This window comes from Hemitrygon akajei, chromosome 18 (genome assembly GCF_048418815.1).
Source record: "Hemitrygon akajei chromosome 18, sHemAka1.3, whole genome shotgun sequence".
Taxonomy (NCBI): domain Eukaryota; kingdom Metazoa; phylum Chordata; class Chondrichthyes; order Myliobatiformes; family Dasyatidae; genus Hemitrygon; species Hemitrygon akajei.
The window spans coordinates 50,459,099-50,482,684 of record NC_133141.1 but is presented as its reverse complement, the minus strand read 5'-3'; the positions used below and the strand labels follow the sequence as shown (position 1 = coordinate 50,482,684).

The following is a 23,586-nucleotide window of genomic DNA, read 5'->3' as shown; positions in this document are numbered from 1 at the left end:
AAACTGAAAGATGATCTAATTGAAACAATTCTGAGGGACCTTGACAGACTAAGTGTGAAGAGGATGTTTGTAATCATGCAGAAGCTTGATCTTGTAGGCATAGCTTCAGAGTAAGAGGTTGCTTATTTAAGTTAAGGAGGAACTTCTCTCCATCTGTTACAAATCCTTGAATTCCTAGAGTCCATGAAGGGCTAGCTCATTGAGGATAGATCAACTTTGAGTCTGTGGGTAAGTTAGGAGTTATGAGAAACAAGTAGGAAAGTGGACCTGGGGCGAAGATCAGATCTGCCATGATTCTGTGGCTTGTGAAGCCACAGAACTTGCTCTTACAATTTTTATGTTCTTAGCATAAATTTGGCTGTCCATACTAAACTATCCTTTAAAATAAACAAAGTATGTTTGTAAATGTGCAAACATTCAAAATACAGTCATACTGTATTTAGTGTATAAACATGTTTTTTATGCTAGATACATCACCATGTTATGTGTTTAGAGTACAAAGCATATAATTTGTAAATAATTGTTACGAAGTCAAATAATAACTTAGTAATAATAATAACTTGGTTAACATTGAGTTAAATCTCCAACCTTTCCCCAACTTGACTAACAGATATGATTTAATTAATCAGAAGTGTCTTTTTTTATTGCGCGCTAAATTGGTCAGTACCTAAAATGGCAATCCTTCTAGTGGAAACTTTTTAAAAACAACTGGAGGGATTCTTTGAGCTGATTCTCTGGACAATGTCAAAGGATTCTTCATCATTTTGGCCACCGGCAACCCCTCTCATAAACTGTGAAGAAACTTTGGCAATCAGCTAAGCAACACACACAAATGCTGGTGGAACGCAGCAGGCCAAGCAGCATCTGCAGGGAAAAGTGCTGTCAATGTTTCGGGCCGAGACCCTTCGTCAGGACTAACTGAAAGGAAAGATAGTAATGGATCTCAAAGCTCTCCGCTTCTTTTTGGATTCCAGACCTAACCAATTCCCCTCTACCACCACTCTCCTCCGTCTAGCCGAATTAGTTCTTACTCTCAATAATTTCTCCTTTGGCTCCTCCCACTTCCTCCAAACCAAAGGTGTTGCCATGGGCACCCGCATGGGTCCCAGTTACGCCTGCCTTTTTGTTTATTTTTTCCCGTGAAGCTTTCATGCTTGGAACAGTCCATGTTCCAAGCCTATACGGGTATCCGTCCCCCTCTTTTCCTTCGCTACATCGACGCCTGCATTGGCACTGCCTCCTGCACGCATGCTGAGCTTGTTGACTTCATTAACTTTGCTTCCAACTTTCACCCTGCCCTCAAATTTATCTGGTCTATTTCTGACACCTCCCTCCCCTTTCTTAATCTTTCTGTCTCCATCTCTGGAGACGGCCTATCTACTGATATCTACTATAAGCCTACAGACTCTCACAGCTACCTGGACTATTCCTCTTCCCACCCTGTCTCTTGCAAAAATGCTATCCCCTTCTCACAATTCCTCTGTCTCCGCCAAATCTGTTCTCAGGATGAGGCTTTTCATTCCAGGACGAAGGAGATGTCTTCCTTTTTTAAACAAAGGGGCTTCCCTTCTTCCACCATCAACTCTGCTCTCAAACGCATCTCTCCCATTTCCCGCACATCTACCCACCACCCCACTCGGGATAGGGTTCCCCTTGTCCTCACCTACCACCCCACCAGCCTCCGGATCCAATGTATAATTCTCCGTAACTTCCGCCACCTCCCAACGGGATCCCACTACCAAGCACATCTTTCCCTCCCCCCCCCCCCCCCCGTTCTGCTTTTCGCAGGGATCGCTCCCTACGCGACTCCCTTGTCCACTCGTTCCCCCAATCCCTTCCCACCGATCTCCCTCCTGGCACTTATCCTTGTAAACGGAACAAGTGCTACACCTGCCCTTACACTTCCTCCCTCACCACCATTCAGTCCTTCCAGGTGAGGCAACACTTCACCTGTGAGTCAGCTGGTGTGGTATACTGCTTCCGGTGCTCCTGGTGTGGCCTTTTATATATTGGTGAGACCTGACGTAGACTGGGAGACCGTTTCGCTGAACACCTACGCTCTGTCCGCTAGAGAAAGCAGGATCTCCCAGTGGCCACACATTTTAATTCCACATCCCATTCCCATTCTGATACATCTATCCATGGCCTCCTCTACTGTCAAGATGAAGCCACACTCTGGTTGGAGGAACAACACCTTATATACTGGCTGGGTAGCCTCCAACCTGATGGCATGAACATTGACTTCTCTAACTTCAGTTAATGCCCTCCCCTTCTTACCCTATCCCTGATATATTTAGTTTTTTTTCTCTCTCTCTGCCCATCACTCTGCCTGTTCTCCATCTCCCTCTGGTGCTCCCCTCCCCCTTTCTTTCTCCCTAGGCCTCCTGTCCCATGATCCTTTCCCTTCTCTAGCTTTGTATCCCTTTTGCCAATCACCTGTTTGGCTTTCAGCTTCACCCCACCCCCTCCGGTCTTCTCCTAGCATTTCGCATTTTCCCTTCCCCTTCCTACTCTCAAATATCTTACTATCTTTCGGTTAGTCCTGATGAAGGATCTTGGCCCGAAACGTCGACGCTTCTCCCTATAGATGCTGCCTGGCCTGCTGTGTTCCACCAGCATTTTGTGTGTGTTGCCTGAATTTCCAGCATCTGCAGATTTCCTCGTGTTTGCCAATCAGCTAATTCATGCTTCTGGACTTGGAGTGGTGGAAGTGTTTCATAGTTTGAAGCCTTTTGGATGTTTCTGAGGTGTGGCTTCTTAAAAATTCAAAATGATTTAATAAACTTTGATGACATTTTAGGCTTTTCCTTATTTTTTCCCGTGAAGCTTTTGTAGATGTTCTTTTATATTTAAATCTAAAGGAGAATATCCTTTGTATTTCAAATCTGTCATGGTGTTTTTTGCATCTTAGTAATTACCACAAGTTTCTAAATTTAAGCTAAACAATGGCAAGAGACTTTCATTGCACACAGCCTAGCAGCAAATCACTAACAACAGCTTTCAGATTTGTGTTTAAACACTGTGTGGATGTTGTTATCAAATAAATTAGGTATATAATAGCAACATCCAGATTTGGACAAAAATAATTTTACAGTTACCATGCAAAATCCAGGCTAGTGTAATTAATATTTTTCAGAAATTTGTATTGCAGTTAGTACCAAGTCTTTCTAAAACAAATTCTTCATTTAGTATAACAAAAGTGATCACAGCAATGATTTAAATATTTAAAAATTATTTTCTTTCTGTTCCATTGTACATTTATTAATATCTGATCCTTCACCTGTGCTAATATTATCAGTCAGTAAAAGCCACATAGATATGGATTTTATTGATTCAATCGGCGTGCTTTCAGCTAGTATGCATTTCTTCTTGATGCTGCTTGTTCTCTTGTCTCTAGGCATGGAGTCAAAAGAGCATTCTAATGTTATTAATCTGTGATGAAGTTCCATTTTGTGATTTGCCACCAAATATAATCCATGTCCATATAACTGAACTGTAGAAACTCTGCATCCAGTGAATGTTTGTGTAAAATAATTGTCATGACATTGAAGCTGGTTCATGTTGGCTTGTCTATTCATAGATGCCTATGAAACTGCCAAACTGCTTTGTGACCAATATTATATGGACTCCCCAACCCTGGAAGTGGACCAATACAATGGTAAGGCACCTTGAGTTATTTGACACCATTTATTGATGTTGTGGCATTTTTTTTAACATAGCTGTTTGTTTAAAAGAAAATATTTGCTTAAAACTTTGAAATCTGATGCCATATCTCAACTTTGTATAGATACAGAGTTATCCAATTTATACTTAACCATTTTTTGTCATCCCTGTCTAGTTGATGCAAAGCAATTGTTTATGTTTGTGATGCATGATTAACTTTCTTAGAAAGAAAATTTATAAATGGTATGTATTATTCCAGCTGTGAGTAGTTCAGGACCAGTCCACATTGTTTATGTGCCATCACATCTCTACCATATGCTGTTTGAACTTTTCAAGGTAAGAAACAAGCTATTGCATAAATAATTGCAGTTGTTGTTATTATTACCAAGATTTTATGTCTGATAATCTCTGTGTAGTTTTAGTTTTTTTTGTGCGGAAAAAAGCTGAGCACTAAATTTCAGTGGAAGTAGTGAACAGATGGGGTGCACCTCAGATGGCCTCCGACAACCAAGTCCAACTCCAGGCCTTCACTTGTGGCTTAGCCTCTAAGCCTGGCGGAACAGTTTCTACTGACAGGAGAAGGGGCAAAGGCGGGTGACTTAACCAGTCGCTTCGGGCCAATGGAACTCGTCAGCTGTGGTTGGCAGCTCATCTAGGAAAAGGAAAACTTTGACCTCAAACCTCCGCTGCCTTGCCTCCCTCCAAACCTCCTCATGGGGAAGGCTTTGGGAGTAAACCCCGAGGGGAAAAATCTGGAGCCGGAGTCACTAAGGTAGTCCTACAATGAGTTCAACGCTGACTGGCAACTCCTGCAATGCTGCTGGTACCAAACTATTTGGTTTCTGCCATTCCTTTGGGTTCATCAGTTGTGTGTAGAGGGGGAGTTTGCTCTCCATATCATACTGCCCAGGCTTGCGTATCTAGACAGCTAGGATGCAATATCCATGGTCAACTCTGACTTTCGGAGGCCTCAGATAGTGAACATTATTCACTGAGTGCAAAATATATTTGTTTTCTTTATCAGGTATCTTAAGTTGAGATTGCAACTTTGTTGCCAATTTCATCCAACTTGTCTCATCCACTCTGGTTCACTCATAAGGAACAATGATAATTTGACATTAAATAACTAACTTTCATTGCTGAAACTCTGTGATAACACATGGCACCTCGCAAAGTGGTTTGCTCTCCCTAGTCTTCATTCCTATTGCAAAATACTCCATTCTAGAGTGTGCAAAGCAGTTTGTGGTATAATAGCTTGGAAGCTTAGAAACTTAATTAAGTCCCTTTCAGTGAAATTTGAACAGCAATAGGTAAGCAACAGCTCAGTAATGTGAAACTGACTAAGCAGCAGCAGAAGCCAAGTACTAGATTGCTAACAAACTTTCATTGATTTTGAATCAAATGATTAATAAGTGGCAATTAAATACTGCACTCTATTATGATGCAACTTTTACTTGCAAGTCAACATAACTGGATTTGAGTTACAATTACATCATTATTTCTGCAGTGGAGTTGAATTGCTCATCAAATATTTTATACTAATATTAATCCTTCATGTACGATAGTAAATAATCCATTAGTTCTCTTTAAGAAACAATTTTCTACCTGTGCAATATTGTTAATATAAATTGTATTTTACATTTAGTAAATTTATGAAATGGATTTTAAAAGTTATTCTTAGTTCACCTATGGTTCATCTTGTATTGGTCAATAGGTTTTTAATATTAATTGATTGGCATTGCCTTGGTGACTGCTACACCTATTTAGCAAATAAATTCAGTAATGTTTTTGTTTCTATTCAAGAACGCCATGAGAGCTACTGTGGAAAATCATGAATCCAGTCCTCATCTTCCACCCATTAACGTAAGAATTGCATTGGGTGGAGAAGATGTTACAATTAAGGTGAAAGTATTTAGTGTTTTTTTTTAAACTTGATTTGTTTTATGAGACAAAGTATTCAAATTTGTTATTTAACCTTCTACTTCTAAACCACATGCTACATGTTTCTTTAAAAAAAATCAAAGCTGCACTCTTCCACTTCTGAAACTTTATTGTTTTCATGGTTAAGGAATTTTGATCATATATTAGGGTTCTGCAATATTAAACAGAATAATTAATGTTCTTTTTATCATTCTTTTTGTATATAGATGAGTGATAAAGGTGGAGGCGTCCCCTTAAGCAAGATAGACCGGTTGTTCAGTTACATGTATAGCACAGCTCCAAAACCACACTTGGGAAGTTCTGGAGGTGCACCACTGGTATGCATCTATTTATACATTGCCTTACTTAGATAAGGAGGTAAACTACTGTACGTACAGAATTATTTCACCACTGACTGAATCCTCTCACTTAGAAGTATGGTCTCCTTAAGCAATATTTTTTTAATGTATTTAGGCTGGTTTTGGGTATGGGCTGCCTATTTCAAGACTTTATGCCAAGTACTTTCAAGGGGACCTTCAGCTCTGTTCAATGGAGGGTTTTGGGACAGATGCGGTCATTTACCTAAAGGTAAGCTTCTGCTTTTCACTGAGTAATTGAATAACATATTAGCATTTCATCCACTACTTCTGAACAAAGCATAGCAAGACATTGTAAAATTGGGGTTGACAGTCAATTATTGTGGTTAAAACCAGATAGGGTCAGAAAAGACTTTGATTAATATAACATATTTGTAAGGCTCTGGGTTCTCCAAAGTAATTTATTAGATGTATATCACATTATTCCACAAAAAGTAATAGAATGCTCAAATTATCTATTATCTATTTTCATAATGCTGGTAATTACTACCATTGATTACTATCTAGCAGCTATCTTTTTTTCCTTTACATGTGGTTCTATGGGATGTTTTGCATCTAGGTAAGAGAGTCCAGTAGTTCATAAATATTATACTGAGCTGTTAGGCTGGGTTATGTTTTTTGCCCCTCTGAAGTGGGGTTTCAAACTGCAGCTTCTGGCTTTTGATGCAAGTGCTATATCTAAATTAAAATGGGACTGACTTGAAGGATGTATAATAAACTGCTATGTATTAAGCATTCAAATACTTCATAGAAATACCATATAATTATATCTTAAATATGTAAAACTAAATTTTTTATCAATAGGGCTGTGATCATGATGATAAACCTGCAAAATGCTAATTTGTTAATTGCATATTTTTGACAGGAGGAAAAATGAGAAGTATTTTCAGGGGACATGGGTCACTTCCAGAACTGTAGTAACACCTTCTGTAGTGATGAAAGAACAAACTTTTTTTGGGGGGTGGGACCAAAACCAGCTTTTTGAAACTAAAAAGGATGGCAGAAATATAAAATCAGAAAAATGGAGGGCAACTATTTTAAAGTGTTGGAGAGAAGTAGCAGGCCAAACAAGAAATTTCAGATGATAGACAGCAGTTGCCATGCATTTAAAGAATGTTAAGAAGGTGAAAGGAAGAAGCAATCATCAAATCAAGAGTGGGGGGGGGGGGGGGGTGGTCACATGTAAACTGGGATGTAATACTGATTCAAGTCAGAGTTCAAATGAACATCACCTAGAGAGCTGAACAGGAAAATAGTATGCAAAGATAATCAAGTTAATTACAGAAATTGAGAAATCTTTGTGCAGTAGTTAAGGATGGTATTCAATTTAAGAATGTGCTGTGTTTGTGACTCTTCATAAGGCTTTTGTGTTCAACATGCAGGCTATCCTATAGTTCTCTGGAAAATGAAAATGTCTCTTAACAGACATGATGTTTGTAAATGAGTCTTTCCCATTTGTTGCTGTCTGGATATTGACCAAGCCAAGATGGTGTTGCTCTCTGCAAGTTAATATGATTTAGATATGGGCTACTGGAGTCCATGGAAATGTTAATATGCCCTTAATCTGAGCAGTTCTATGGGATATGTTTCATTCGTAATTGACAACTTTCTGTACAGAGTTTAATTTTACTAAAGTAACTTGAACACCCATGAATCTCGCTTCTGTCTTTTACCCTATGTAGCATTCTTGAGGGTGCCCATCAAGAAAAAGTTTACTTAATTAGTTTTCATTACTAAACTCATTGTCTAGATCTCAACAGAGAGTTACCCAGTTTGGTTTTCATTAATTAATGATTATATATTTATAATTCTATGCAATTATTGCCTAGAAAGTAATTTGTACACTTTCTTAATTTAATTAGAAGTTTGTATGAGAGTATTTCTTGGGGCAGATCTCATTCTGTTGTGTATGCCCTGGGCCCCGATTTTCTTCCATTGTTGTAGGGCCTTCAAGAAGGAGAGCTCTCATGATACTGGCAAGTATAAGATTCCTTCTGTCACAGTGGCTGGCTCAAAATGAAGAGCAGGAGTGAGGCCCCTGTGCAATAGCTGTGAACCTTTGAATTGAAAGTGAATGTTTATGAGTATATCTGATAAATGTGTGACACCACAATATTAAAATTTAAAAGTTAATAGAAACAGGTTCACTTAAAATATAATTAAAATCAGATAGTTTTTTTAAATGTATTTTCCTCCTCACAGTGAATTTCTTCCAATTCATTTGATAATGCCTGCATTTCCTTACCTGACTTTTATCAATGAAGGTTCATGCTGTCAGCAGAAATCTGTCCCTCTCTGTCTTGAATATGCTTGGCAACTGAGCTTCCATTGACCTCTTTGATTGTGAATTCCAAAGATTTATAATCCTCTGGGTGAAGAAATTTCAATGTCTTTGAATGTTTGACCAATTAACTAAAGACAATGATCCTTGATAGTATAGATCACAGTTAAGAAATGCATGAACTCTGTGGATCAGAAATGCCCTGTAAGAATTTGTACTTTTTAATGAGATAATCTCTCATTCTTTTAAACTCAGAATATGAGCCCTGCTTGGTCAGTCTCTCTCCATTCAAAAGACCTACATCCCATGAATCAATTAGGTGAACACTACCATATAACAATCACAGCACGGAAACAGGCCATTCCAGCCCTCCTAGTCTGTGCCGAACTCTTAATCTCACCTAGTCCCACCTACCCGCACTCAGCCCATAACCCTCCACTCCTTTCCTGTCCATATACCTATCCAATTTTACCTTAAATGACACAACTGAACTGGCCTCTACTACTTCTACAGGAAGCTCATTCCACACAGCTATCACTCTCTGAGTAAAGAAATATCCCCTCGTGTTTCCCTTAAACTTTTGCCCCCTAACGCTCAAATCATGTCCTCTCGTTTGAATCTCCCCTACTCTCAATGGAAACAGCCTATTCACGTCAACTCTATCTATCCCTCTCAAAATTTTAAATACCTCGATCAAATCCCCCCTCAACCTCCTACGCTCCAATGAATAGAGACCTAATTTGTTCAACCTTTCTCTGTAACTTAAGTGCTGAAACCCAGGTAACATCCTAGTAAATCGTCTCTGCACTCTCTCTAATTTATTGATATCTTTCCTATAATTCGGTGACCAGAACTGTACACAATATTCCAAATTTGGCCTTACCAATGCCTTGTACAATTTTAACATTACATCCCAACTTCTGTACTCAATGCTCTGATTTATAAAGGCCAGCGTTCCAAAAGCCTTCTTCACCACCCTATCTACATGAGACTCCACCTTCAGGGAGCTATGCACTGTTATTCCTAGATCTCTCTGTTCCACTGCATTCCTCAATGCCCTACCATTTACCCTGTATGTTCTATTTGGATTATTCCTGCCAAAATGTAGAACCTCACACTTCTCAGCATTAAACTCCATCTGCCAACGTTCAGCCCATTCTTCTAACCGGCATAAATCTCCCTGCAAGCTTTGAAAACCCACCTCATTATCCACAACACCTCCTACCTTAGTATCATCAGCATACTTACTAATCCAATTTACCACCCCATCATCCAGATCATTTATGTATATTACAAACACCTGCACTACCTGCACACTTTCAGGAAAACTCTTTGGTAGATGGGCTCCATAAGGGAATAATGCTGTATATGTTGTCTTAACAGGGTATGGTGAAAAATGTTTTAATTATTATAAAATTTATGTGTAATAAAGTCCAATTTTTGCTGAACCTGTATATTTAATGATTCTTGTCCAAGAACGTCCATGTCCCTCTGCACAGCAATGCCTTTCATTCCCATCACCATTTAATAATGCTCTGCTTTTCCATTTTCCCAGCAAAGTGGATGACGTATCTCTTCACATTTTATTCATCTGTGTGCCCTTACCCATTTACTTAACTGTCAGTATTCTTCAAAGCTCCTCTGCATCCTTTCTACAGACCAAGGGAATTGTATTGAATTCCTTGTGGTCCATTTGTTATACTTATAACAAAAGTATGGTCACCAAACTATGAAAAGTCTGCACTGATTACTGTATTTCCGTGGCAGTTAGGCTGAGTACTGAATTGGCATGGTATTGTTTGAAGCATTTTGACTAATCTGTAATACATTCTTGTTGCTTGCTGGGTCTTCTTTTCGAAATGATTAGCATTGTCTCCTTGCAGTCCAATAAACAAGATCCAAAATGTTATGGGGATTTGCTTTTGTAATGTTTTTTACTCTGGTATGTTCTCTATAAGGAGCTAATCTTGCCAGGTCAGATGATTCCAACTCATTCCCCAAGCAGACTAAAAAATGTTTCTTTTCCAATAAAATGTTTTTGGTTGGATCATATTCAACCATAATAGAGAACTAATACTCTTTACAAAAACTGTAGCAATCTAGTGTAGTTAAGATACTGTATGTATTCTATGGAGGAAATTGTCTGTTATACATTGAGAACCCATTTCAGAAGAATATTGAAAATTTAAACCTTTCTGATTAAAACTGCATATTATTTCTGTTAATTCTACTCATACTATATATTGAAGGGAAGTAATTGTCATTCCAGTTAGTCTCATTAATGACATAACAGGGGGCATATAATTTTCAGATTAATAGGTGGCCAACATCTGCACACTGATCTTTGAGCAATAAATTAAAAGACTAGTTTCATTTTAAAACATCTATACTCAGCAGACTGGGTGCATCCTTGGAGAAAACAGATTTTCTGTATGGGTTCCATGGCCATTGAAATAAGATATTTTGTTCAAAGGTAATTGACCTGAACTGTTAATTCTCATTTCTCTCTATCGACGCTGCCTAACCTGATTGTTTTTAGCATTTTCTGCTCTTCATTTCAGACCTCCAACTTCTGAGTATCATTCCTTTAGATTATTAATTAGAGTGATATTTAGCTTGGATATGTTGTAGCTGGTCAGTATTTGATAGAATTGACCAAAGTCTAACATGAGATTCTGTGGGCAATAAAGATGATTTGTTTAAACTAGCTGGAAATAAGTATAAGAAAATGAGAAGAGCCCTGCAAAGTCTGCCAATTTGCAGAAAGGTTGGCTGTTGACAGGAGGCCTAGGTTTAGAGAGTAGTTCTATCTCTAGTAAAAGGAGACACAAAGTCTTTTCAAATAAAAATTGATTTGCCTACGAGTTGGTGACAGATCGTCTGTATGTTGCTGACACAGACTTGAAACTAGAACCACTTTACAGGTAGAAATTGAGTTATTGTCTATCATTAATTTCTTTGCCTTGCCCCTTGGAGGTGAAATTTAAACAGCATCTGTTCATGCTGTTGCACGAGAGGTCAGTGACCTCTTTACTCCACTCCATAAGTTACAGTATATTTGAGTTTTTCTCAAGTCAGAGTATCAAGGAAACTTGGAAGAATTGTAGACTTCCATTTGGTGCAGCACAATCTGCATTAACCTGAAGTTGCATCAGACATTCAACTCATCTGCAATGATAAAATGAATATCTTGTTGATAAATTTATTTGTGGGTCAGTCATGACTTTGCATCCTGAAGCAGTTGGTTGTGCCAGATGAACAATAGGTATTTTGGGTCATGGCCAGACTTATTTGTGGCTATTGTGTCCTTATGTTTTTGTTTTCCTTTACTGGTTCTGCAGAGTCAGTAAGGTCAGTTTTTATTGCCTTCATTAAATTGCCTTTGAACTGAGTGGCTTGTTATTTCAATTAATCGTCAGTTAAATTTATTCATGGCAATTTCGATCCCAGCAGGAGGTTACTGTAATAGGCGCTGTGGCAGATTGATGGTCTCAGGCCGTGTTAGGCTGATGTTCTTGCTATGTTAAAAGAGGTTGTTAGTGGAAGCTTGTTTGGAGTGGCAGAAGGGATTGATAGAGGAAAGATGAAAGTTAAGGTCGCATTCTGTTAGATAAAGATTGTTAGTAATTTTGTGATAGTTTTGCATTGGCACATTTAAGGTCGGTAATTATTTGCAGAGAAGAGGAATGAAGATCCTTCACACACCTTATAGTCTTTAAACTTCTGCACCAAATTTAGGTCCTTAGGGCTTCAATCTTAAGGTTCATTTTCATGGAAACCTCCTTTTGTTCATTCTTGGCCTTGTGTCATGCCATTTCTTGTGCCGGTTCCCATGGGGATTATAGTCCCTCGGGTGGAGTAGATTTTGCAACTTCTCTCACCTCTGTTCAGGGCCCTAAACAGTCCTTCCAGGTGAGGCAACATTTCACCTGCAAACCTGTTGGGTTATCTATTGTATCTGGTGCTCCCGATGTGGCCTCCTACATTGGTGAGACCCATCGTAAATTGAGGGACCACTTGTCAAGCACCTCCACTCCACCTGCCAAAAATGGAACTTCCTGGAGGCCGAATAATTTACAGGCAGTCCCCGGGTTACGAACAAGTTCCGTTCCTGAGTCCATCTTTAAGTCGGATTTGTACGTAAGTTGGAACAGGTACATCTGGTATTATTTAGCGTCAGTTAGTCAAACGTCTTAGTATATAGTATATATTTTACCTTTCTATGCATATAAAACACTTAAAAAATGTAATAATTGTAGCTTTCATCGGGGCAGGGCCTTTCACATGCTCCATTATCTTTATCTTTATCCTTTACCTGTATCCTTTAAAGTTGTTCTGATCGTTGACCGACTGTAGCCTAAAGCATTTCCAATGACCGATGGCATTTCACCTCTTTCCAATCGCTTTATTATTTGCACTTAATTTTCAGTCGTGATCGTTTTCTGGCAATGGAACAGAAAACTGCAGATTTTATCTTCTATCGCTGAGCAACAGTGAACCGTCTGACTGGCTTATCAGAGTTCTCTTTAGGAACTAGTTGACTTGATCAGCATTTCTGATCTGGCTGTTGTTCACGATCGCACTTAAAAAAAATACAGCAGCAGCCGTGGGCGGCGGGTCGCTCCTGGTGCTAAAGTCCACCTGCACTGAGACAGGTTAAATGGGACAAGTGGGGGTGGTGCTGACTGGAAAAGGGGGAATCAGGGTGAATCTTGCTAAGAAATATTTAAGCCAAATACAAAGTTACATACTCAACACAGTGTTAACGGCAACGACTTAAAATGGCGGACGGCGTTGTGATCCAACTTTAAATGGTGGACAGCGTTCTCCTCCCTCCGTTCATAAGTACAAGTTGTCCGTAAGTCGGACATTCGTAACTGGGGGACTGCCTGTAATTCCAATTCTCACTCCCATTCCAAAATTGCAGATCATGGCCACAATAAGGCCACCATCAGGGTGGAGGAGAAACATTTTGTATTCTGTCTGGGTAACCTCCAACCTGATGGCATGAATATAGATTTCCCTTTACAGTTTTAAAAAAAATTTCCTCCCTCTCCCCTTCTTCTATTCCCCACACTAGCTTCTTGCTTCTTCTCAGCTGCCTGTCTCCTCCCCCTTTCTCCTATGGTCGACTCTCCTTGCTTATCATATTCTTTCCCCTTCAGCACTTTACCTTTCCCACCAGACTGACTTCACCTATCACCTTGCTAGCCTCCTTCCCCACCTTTTTGTTCTGGCATCTTCCCTTTCCTTTGTAGTCTTGAAGAAGGGTTCTTGGCCCAAAGCGTTTGACTGTTTGTTCATTTCAATGGATGCTGCCTGACCTGCTTTGGATTTCCAGCATCTGCAGAATTTCTTGTGTTTATGATTAATCACTCCACAATGTCCATTTGTGCCTTCCATTCCTAGAATGGAATGAATGCATTCCATTCCTGATACTGATGAGGAAGAGACTTAACTCGTCGGTATCATCCAGCATTTACTACTTTAAAGCTCAAGAAAAACAGACAATGCTTATTAAAATCATGATTCTAACCAAAGGGAAATCACCAAGGTAAGACATTATGATTTCTGTTTTGTTATCAAAATAGGGGTTATTGGACATTTGTTAACAAGGAAAATGCTTAATTTCTTTTTTCATTTCAGACTTGTTATTAAAATGTTTATTATATTTGCATGCTCACTCTCAGTATTTGTTTTTCAGGCTCTAACAAAAGATTCTGTAGAAAGGCTACCAGTTTATAACAAGTCTGCCTGGCGTCATTATCAACATAATCATGAGGCTGACGATTGGTGTATACCTAGTAGTGATCCAAAGAACTTGGCTGTACACAAGATCCACCACTGATGCGCAAAGCCGCCACTTCAGTGATAGGGAAAATAATAAATGTAGCTCTATGACCATTTGAAATAACAGGAAGCCGCAGAATATGATTCTTAGATGCAGCATGGTTCTTTTAGTAGAATAGAGGGGATTATAGAAGTATGCTGTCTCCTAAGTGATCAACCTTGAGTTGATCCTGTACCTTTTTTGATAGAATATCACTATCCAGTGTTGAGACACATCACATATGTAGGAAGAAGGGGAAAAGGTGGCATTATAAATATGAATGCATTCCAAGATTATCAAGCCCAATTGCAAGCACTTCGGGTGTCACTAAAAGTAGATTGATAAATAAGGAATGTGGCCAGGTTAGCCAGATTGCAGGAGACTAGACTTTTTTCCTACCTATAAACACCACAGGTGAATTTCAGATTGTTTTCCTATGAAGAAAGATCGTATTTCACTTGTCATGTTTTATGTTACAAATGTTCTGTGTGCTATTAGTCTAAATGACATTTCACAATCCAGTAAAGATACATTAAAATATTGAGGTATGTATGATTGTATTATTAAAGTCAACATTTTTGTTAGATGTTTTGTGTTGTACAGTTCGTTGAGTCTGAAGTCATATGATCTTCAAAGGCTCTTGGTCGACATTGGGATGAGTTAGAAATATATTTTGAAGTATAGGAACATGTATATAACATTCAGACCATCACACTATTGTTTCTGTTAACCATACTAATATATTCATTCTAATTTCTTTATTTCATGTTTTTTACTCTGCATATACTCATTATGAAGCAATGGCACTTTGGCACATTATTTCCTGACTTCCAATTTCATTTGTGGGGGGGGGGGACTGGATCGACTTTGCTTTACATTACATTATTACATTTACAATATTGTATTTCCATGCTGTGCATTCTCTAGCAAGAAAACCATCTTCCTTATCAATTTCCTTTGTAATTTTTAGTGACAGCAGCTGAATGGTCTCAGCTGCCTTTTCTGGAAGTACTACCCGTATTTATTCTGCTTAAATTCTGCTTCCACTTCTCCCCATCAATATGCTAAATATAATGGTTTTTCTCAATATCTGTTAACCTTAACATGGGAAGGCCAAAAAGAACATTCAGAGCAATACTATATAATTAGTGACTGTCTGCTTTTATATTCTCAGTCTTTTTATGAAGAAGCTTCCTCTTCCCTACCTCACTGCTCCGATCACTCCCTATTTCCACATGCTGGGCAGGGATTTATGATTAGCGTTATTCATCTGCTAGAAAGATCACTTAACACAACTGTATTAAACATGGCAATGTTATATTTGTCTATTACCTGCTGCCTGGAAATAGCTCTCTTTCTCAACATGGTATATGTTCCAAACTTCCCTATTCAATATTCAGATTTATTTTAATATATTAGTAAAATGTTCCACGTTTATTTTTATTTGTATATTAATTCTGAATGCATCTGTGCATGTGCTTTATATAGAATGTGCCAAAGATTGCATTGGTATGAAAAGTAAAATTGGTTTTTCAAATTCTGAAGCATTTACTAATAGGGTTTTGTTAATCTATCTGTTAATTTGGTTTGCTTGTTTCTTTCTTCAGTTTTGTAATATGTGAACACTAATGTGATTAGTTTTGGTTCTGTATTCACAGTACTTTTGTGTATCTGTGTACATTGACCATTGCATATAGACTTGAAAGTAGAAACATGTTCAACATGACAAAAAAAGTGAAAAGAGCATTGTTTTAATTTCTGTTAAATCTTAAAAGTTGTTGAAATGTGGTTCAAAATGCACTATTAAAATCATTTTTAAATAAAATGGATAATTTTAATTGTATTTCATTTTGCATTTACCCTTTCATTCACTCTAGGTTGCATGCAGCAAAATTGTTTGTGAAGTTTGAATTTAGTTTGTATATGCCTTAGAGTGATTATGATGGAAATAATTCAAATGTCAAATAACTCAAATTGGATTTCCACTTACCATCTGAATGGGACGGATGTTGAATATTCAGATGGAGTTTAATACAGACAAGTGTGAGGTGTTGCACTTTGGAAGGAAAAACCAAGGTAGGACATAAAAGGTAAATGGTAGGGCACTGAGGAGTGCAGTAGAACAGAGGGATCTGGGAACACAGATACAAAATTCCCTAAAAGTGGCGTCACAAGTAGATAGGGTACATGGATGAGAGGTGTATGGAGGGATATGGGCCAGGTGCAGGTCAGTGGGACTGGGCAGAAAAATGGTTTGGCACAGCCAAGAAGGGCCACAAGGCCTTTTTCTGTGCTGTAATGTTCTATGGTTCAAGCTACTTTTCACAAGGTAAATGAGCAGCAGTAGTTCACATAATCCTGAGGTATTCAACAAAAAGACACAGATTTCCAGTTACTATCAAATACTAAATATCTTTTGCTAAAGGCACTTCAATTTCATTCCTTCCCATCCTCTTTTCCTGAATCTCCCATCACACCTCTTAGATTAGTCCTTTTATGTATTTGATTTATAACTAAGCAAATTGGGAACCAAACAAAGTATCAAAAACTGATCCAGTGTTGAGAAGCTCTCACCAGAAATTGACAATGCACAGCAAGTGCCGCAGAACACTTCAGCAGATGACGGCCATCACTTGTATGCAGTTACTCTACAAAACAGGCATGAATTGCAGCAAATCATAAAATGCTAAGTGTATGAAATAGAATCAGGTATTTTGCTCACCAATCCATTCTTTTCATTGTATTATCTATCACAATTGGCAATCCTTACTGCTTAGTGTCGGGCAATAAGAAATGCAATGCAAGTTCAAAATAGCAAACAAGCTAACATTGAATCATATTTCCTGTGTGGAATTGCATAAGATACTCCACCTGTTATGGCTTTTTTGGGTAACTGGAATCTGCCCTTCGAGAATTCAAAATCACCACCCAAAAATGAAAATTTCCTCTCATGGTAAAGTAGTTGTATTGGGTGTGGTTTTGGTCTAATGCTTTATAATATGTTGTTTTCTGCTGTCAACCTCTGAGACAAGATCTTAAGTTTTTATTTTAGGATGTAATCCATACCTTGATTTTACAAGGACAACTAATTTTGCTGATAGTGACATCGAAAACACCAGATTGTCATAAAAAAAGACATTCAGTTTACCAATGCCATCAAGGGTAAAAATCTCCATCCATCCTTGTTCAAGCTTGTACATGACTGAACCTATCCCAAATGCTCAACACTGTTAAGGCCTAATAAGCCACTCTAAATGTAGGTGGCTGCCATCTCCTCAAAGGGAAATTTGATACAGCCAATAAAATCTAGCCTTGCTGGTGATGCTTGTAACTCAAAATGAATACATTAAGATATTCAGATCTAAATTTTTCTTGATGAGTCATTAGATCAAGGTTCCTGCAAGAATTTGACACCATTAGAATTAATGAATGAGCTGTTTTCTAGCAATTGTTTATCTTTCAACCAGTATTAACAAAACAGGTTATACAGTCATTTATCATACACAAAGTCTTGGTGTGTTAAGTTGGCTGTTGCATTTGCCTTTATTTAAAATAGAAGTTCTGTTTCAGAAGTAATTAATTGTGGAATGATTTCTTGTCTATTTCAACTGCAATCCACATCTTTAATCCACATGCATGACCTCTCAAAGTCATAAAATTTGCCATTGATAATAAAATAGGAACTACAATTGGGATGCAATAAGATGAGGACTGTAGTAGGGTTTAATTTGTTAATACATTTATCATGGTTAAAACTTAATTTGTAATTTAAAACAAATTGCATAATTGTATAAAGAAGTGGGGTGAGTTGACTGTAACAGATGGGGAATGGTGTTAAACTCATGACTATAAACATCTGCTCAGAAATATAGAAATTAAATTGAAAAACATTGGTAATAGCAATAGAATAAACACTTCTAGTGCTTGTAATGGATTATTGCAAAGTCTTGTTCAGTATGGTTTTTGGAGTACTTTATTCAGTTTTTGAAACCGTACCACAAAATAAATGAGCAAGAACGAACAGAACCTGTAGTTTCTATGACTAACATAAATGCAAGTCCAGAGAAGAGATTGGCTAGAACACTTGCTGTGCCAACTATTGGTTAAAAGGGATCAGAAGATAAAATGTTATAAAGGTAAACCCAGAGTTTATCAGAAAGTATGATCAAAGAATATACTGTAAACTTAACAAGTGAAAAGGGTAAAGGTAGCCCTTCAAGCCTTTTTGTTTACCTATGGCTTATGGATTTTGATCAAATGCTTACTAACCTTACACAATCTTACAAGAAGGTGCAGAAGTTCACTACACATTGGATTTTTTTAAAAAAAAGTAATTTAATACTTAGCCTAGAACTAGTTTATAGTATATGCTCAAAAATAATTTCTCTATCTACCCCAATGAGTTTCCTCATGTTGATCACTGTTTGACATTCTGAACTCCAGACAATACACTCCAAGTTCATACAAACTTCTCAAATGAACCAGTCACACTGGTGCAGCAATGAATACCAAATACAAAGCATAACAATCAAATGATACGATGTTTCAAACAGCCTGAAAACAAAGAACTGTGGATGCCAGAATAGAAATACAATTCTGAAAGTATCTGGAAAAGGCAGCATATGGAGAGAGAAACCAAAGTAAGTCTTTCAGGGATGCTTTACCTTGACTTGCAAAAGTAATAGATGCATTGAAAATTCAAGCTAATTTTATTGAATATGTACAGAACGCTGGAAGAACTCAGCAGGTCAGGCAGCATCCGTGAGAAAAGAGTAGCCAACGTTTTGGGCCGAGACCCTTCATCAGGAATGGGGGGGGGGGGGGGAAGAGAGGACCAAAGCCCAGTAATAGAGATAGGGGAGGGGGTAGGGCCTAGAGGCGCCAGGTGGAAAACCAATCAGAGGAAAGATAAAGGGGGGAGGGGGAGGGGATAAGCCTGAAAGAACTGTAGAGATAAAGGAGCAGAAAGTTGAAAGGGGAGAGAGGCAGAGAGGGACCTGGGATAGGGGAAGGGGGAGGGGGAGGGAATTACCAGAAATTGGAGAATTCAATGTTCATACCACCAGGCTGGAGGCTACCCAGACAGTAGATGAGGTGTTGCTCCTCCAACCTGAGTTTGGCCTCATCATGGCAGTAGAGGAGGCCATGTATGGACATATCTAGATGGGAATGAGAGGCAGAGTTGAAGTGGGTGGCAACCGGGAGGTCCTGTCTATTGTGACGGACAATAGTAGGTGTCCATAGGTAGGTGCTAGATGAAGTAGTCCCCCAATCTGTGTAGGGTCTCGCCGATGTAGAGGAGGCCGCACCTGCAGCACCAGATGCAATAGACGACTCCAGCAGACTCGCAGGTGAAGTGTTGCCTCACCTGGAAGGACTGTCTGGGGCCCAGAATGGTGGTAAGGGGGGAGGTGTGGGGACAAGTGTAGCATTTGCGACTGCAGGGATAAGTGCCAGGTGGGAGTTCTGTGGGGAGGGACGTGTGGACCAGGTAGTCGCGGAGGGAACGATCCCTGCAAAAAGCTGAAAGGGGTAGGGAGGGAAAGATGTGCTTGGTGGTAGGGTCCTGTTGAAGGTGGCGGAAGTTGCGGAGGATAATATACTGAATCCAGAGGCTGGTGGGGTGGTAGGTGAAATTAATTAATTAATTAATTAAAATTAATATGCTAATTTTATTATCTTGATTTAAAAAGTAAGTTTTTCTTTCAAAATGTAAAACATGCATGCTGCAGTTTGGTAGCTGAATCTTTCAGTGCCACTACAGTGGTAGAATTGCAATGATATGAAGCCAGTTTTGCTTTTTCTTTTTGAGGCTGATGGAGTAAAGGATTGAAAAAAAGACCTAATGCTAACTAGGAAGACAGAATTGAAGATCATTCCATGATAAAGCAGAATAGGAAAAGCAAATAATATACCAAAATGTATTATTTTATGATTTGAATTTTCTACTTTAAAAAACATAGGTAGAAAGAAATTAGTTATCAGGAGTAATGACTAAGCAGTAAAGGAACCAAATTATACAATTCTGACTCAATGGATTGCACACCCTGGTGTGTATTTCATTTACTTATTTTTAATTTTATCACCTTTCATTTTTAGGTGTTCTTCCTCTTCAGTTATTTACTTATACAGGCCAAATTTCTACAGATGAAGCCTCAAGTACCTTGCCCCAATGTTTGATAATGTATTAAGTCTGAATAGTGAGTATAGAGGAACAATCTACATCAATCTACAACAATCCCCATCTACATCAATGGAGCTGTAGTGGAGCGTGTATCAAGCTTCAAATTCCTTGGTGTCCACATTTCCTAAGAATCTCAACTGGTCCCTGAACTCTTCCATCCTGATCAAAAAGGTGCAACAGCACCTTTATTTCCTGCGGAGCATCAAGAAAGCTCACCTCTGTTCCAGGATACTGACGGACTTTTACCACTGTACCATTGAGAGCATACTCACCAACTGCATCTCAGAGTGGTATGGCAATCGTCCCGTATCGGACCACAAAGCACTCCCAACGTGTGGTGAAAACTGCCCAGCGGATTATCAGTACCCAATTGCCCACCATTGAGAACATCTACCATAAACGCTGCCTGGGCAGGTTGAAAAGCATCATCAAAGATGCATCTCACCCTAACCATGGATTTTCACCGTTCTTCCATTCAGTAGGCGCTACAGGAGCCTCCGCTCCCGCACCAGCAGGCACAGGAAGAGCTTCTTCCCTGAGGCTGTGACCCTGCTGAACCTCACATCACAGCGCTAAGCAGTATTGCACCCATATTGTACTGGCTCAGTACTTTTATATTTGTGTGCTGTGGCACTTACTTTATATTTGCAGTTATTTTGTAAATAACACTATTCTTTGCATTTCTGGTTAGATGCTAACTGCATTTCATTGGCTTTGTATCTGTACTTGGCACAATGACAATAAAGCTGAAACTAATCAATTACCAATGAAGTACATCATTCTGAGATAATGTTGAAGTAGGTTCTCTGTTATCTGGGCTGTTGGCTCCTTGTACACTGAGAAATCTGTGTATTGCTGCCAAGTTTGCAAGGTATTAATTCCTTGCACATATCTGTGTGGATTTGAATAGTAAATGAAAACTTAATAGCAATTCAAACACCAATGTATCTTTGTCCAAGTGTTGCACAGCATACTATGTGGGGGATCTGCCAAGAACAGCAATGTTTGGATAAGAGATTCATTCACATTATTATTTCCAGTGCAAATGTTTAAAAGAAACTGGCCTATAAGTTGTTCTGCACCATCATAAGAACATTATATGATTCATGTCTATAAGTTGTGGGAACAGATTAGTGATGGAGTGATTGAAGTTATCTCCTCTGGTTCAAGAGCCTGATGGTTGAGGGCTAACCTGGACCCTGGTGGTGTGGGCCCTGAGGCTCCTGTATCTCCTTTCTGATGGCAGCTACGAGAAGAGAGTATGCCTGGGTCATAGGGGTTCTTGATGTTGGATGCTACTTTCCTGCAACAGACAATAGACAATAGACAATAGGTGCAGAAGTAGACCATTCGGCCCTTCGAGCCTGCACTGCCATTTTGAGATCATGGCTGATCAATTCCTATCAATACCTGGTTCCTGCCTTGTCCCCATATCCCTTGATTCCCCTATCCATAAGGTACCTATCTAGCTCCTTCTTGAAAGCATCCAGAGAACTGGCCTCCACTACCTTCCGAGGCAGTGCATTCCAGACCCCCACAACTCTCTGGGAGAAGAAGTTTTTCCTTAACTCTGTCCTAAATGACCTACCCCTTATTCTCAAACCATGCCCTCTGGTACTGGACTCTCCCAGCATCTGGAACATATTTCCTGCCTCTATCTTGTCCAATCCCTTAATAATCTTATATGTTTCAATCAGATCCCCTCTCAATCTCCTTAATTCCAGCGTGTACAAGCCCAGTCTGTCTAACCTCTCTGCATAAGACAGTCCAGACATCCCAGGAATTAACCTCGTGAATCTACGCTGCACTTCCTCTACAGCCAGGATGTCCTTCCTTAATCCTGGAGACCAAAACTGTATACAATACTCCAGGTGTGGTCTCACCAGAGCTCTGTACAAATGCAAGAGGGTTTCCTTGCTCTTGTACTCAATTCCCTTTGTAATAAAGGCCAACATTCCATTAGCCTTCTTCACTGCCTGCTGCACTTGCTCATTCACCTTCAGTGACTGATGAACAAGGACTCCGAGATCTCTTTGTATTACTCCCTTACCCAACTCTATACCGTTCAGATAATAATCTGCCTTCCTGTTCTTACTCCCAAAGTGGATAACCTCACACTTATTCACATTAAACGCCATCTGCCAAGTATCTGCCCACTCACCCAGCCTATCCAAGTCACCCTGAATTCTCCTAACATCCTCATCACATGTCACACTGCCACCCAGCTTAGTATCATCAGCAAATTTGCTGCTGTTATTTTCTATGCCTTCATCCAAATCGTTAACGTAAATGGTAAACAGCTGTGGTCCCAATACCGAGCCCTGTGGCACCCCACTAGTCACCACCTGCCATTCCGAGAAACACCCATTCACCGCTACCCTTTGCTTTCTATCTGCCAACCAGTTTTCTATCCATGTTAATGCCTTCCCCCCGATGCCCTGAGCTTTGATTTTACCCACCAATCTTCTATGTGGGACCTTATCAAATGCCTTCTGAAAATCAAGGTACGCTACATCCACTGGATCTCCCCCCGTCTAACTTCCTGGTTACATCCTCGAAAAACTCCAACAGATTAGTCAAGCATGATTTACCCTTGGTAAATCCATGCTGGCTCGGCCCAATCCTATCACTGCTATCTAGCACTCCCTGTAGACTTGCTCAGTCGTCGGGAGTAGTTTACCCATGATGATCTAGGCTGTATTCATTACTTTTTCTAGGCTTTTCCATTCAATGGTATTGGTGTTTCTATACCAGGCCATGATGCAACCAGTCAATATACTCAACACCACATACTGTATCTATAGAAGTTTATCAAAGTTTTAGATGAAATGCCAAATCTTCACAAACTCCGAAGAATGTAGAGGTCCTGGTGTGCTTTCTTTGTAATGGCACTTATGTGCTGGACCCAGGGCAGATCCTCTGAAATGATAACACTAAGGACTTTAAAGTTGCTGACTCATTCCACCTCTGATCCCCCGATGAGGACTGGCTCATGGACCTCTGATTTCCTCCTCCTGAAGTCAATCAGCTCCTTGGTCTTGGTGACATTGAGTGAGAGTGTGCAAAAGGAGAGTTACCTCGATTAAACAAAAGTAATTAGAAGCTCAAGGGTTCTGAAGTGTTGTGTACCTTATCTAGCTGTACTGATGATGCACCATGAATAACTCTCGGAGACGAGAGGCAAATGACAGACTTTTATTAGCTGCAAGAAGCGACCACACAACATCCTGGAGACTGAGGGGGGAGCAGCGCCTCCAACTGCCTTTATACAGGGGTCTGTGGAAGAAGCCACAGCAGCAGTCAGCAGAGGGGCGTGTCCAGATAGGTATAT

General features: G+C 39.4%; 1 protein-coding gene and 1 long non-coding RNA gene across 3 annotated transcripts in view; both read left to right on the top strand.

Moving 5' to 3' along the window:
* The window catches only part of LOC140741451 (pyruvate dehydrogenase (acetyl-transferring) kinase isozyme 2, mitochondrial-like), a 31,068-nt gene extending 15,172 nt beyond the window's left edge, over positions 1-15,896 (top strand). For both annotated transcript variants that reach the window (XM_073071661.1, XM_073071662.1), the window contains exons 6-11: positions 3,581-3,658; positions 3,923-3,999; positions 5,467-5,565; positions 5,811-5,921; positions 6,058-6,171; positions 13,946-15,896. In XM_073071661.1, the coding sequence (XP_072927762.1) occupies positions 3,581-3,658; positions 3,923-3,999; positions 5,467-5,565; positions 5,811-5,921; positions 6,058-6,171; positions 13,946-14,089 (623 nt within the window). In that variant the 3' untranslated portion in view covers positions 14,090-15,896. The remainder of the gene's footprint in view (positions 1-3,580; positions 3,659-3,922; positions 4,000-5,466; positions 5,566-5,810; positions 5,922-6,057; positions 6,172-13,945) is intronic.
* Positions 15,897-18,133: 2,237 nt separating this feature from the next.
* Positions 18,134-21,015, top strand: LOC140741601 (uncharacterized). The gene is made up of 2 exons (XR_012102090.1): positions 18,134-18,711; positions 20,171-21,015. It is a non-coding gene; the product is annotated as an uncharacterized lncRNA (long non-coding RNA).
* The last annotated feature ends 2,571 nt before the right edge of the window (positions 21,016-23,586 follow it).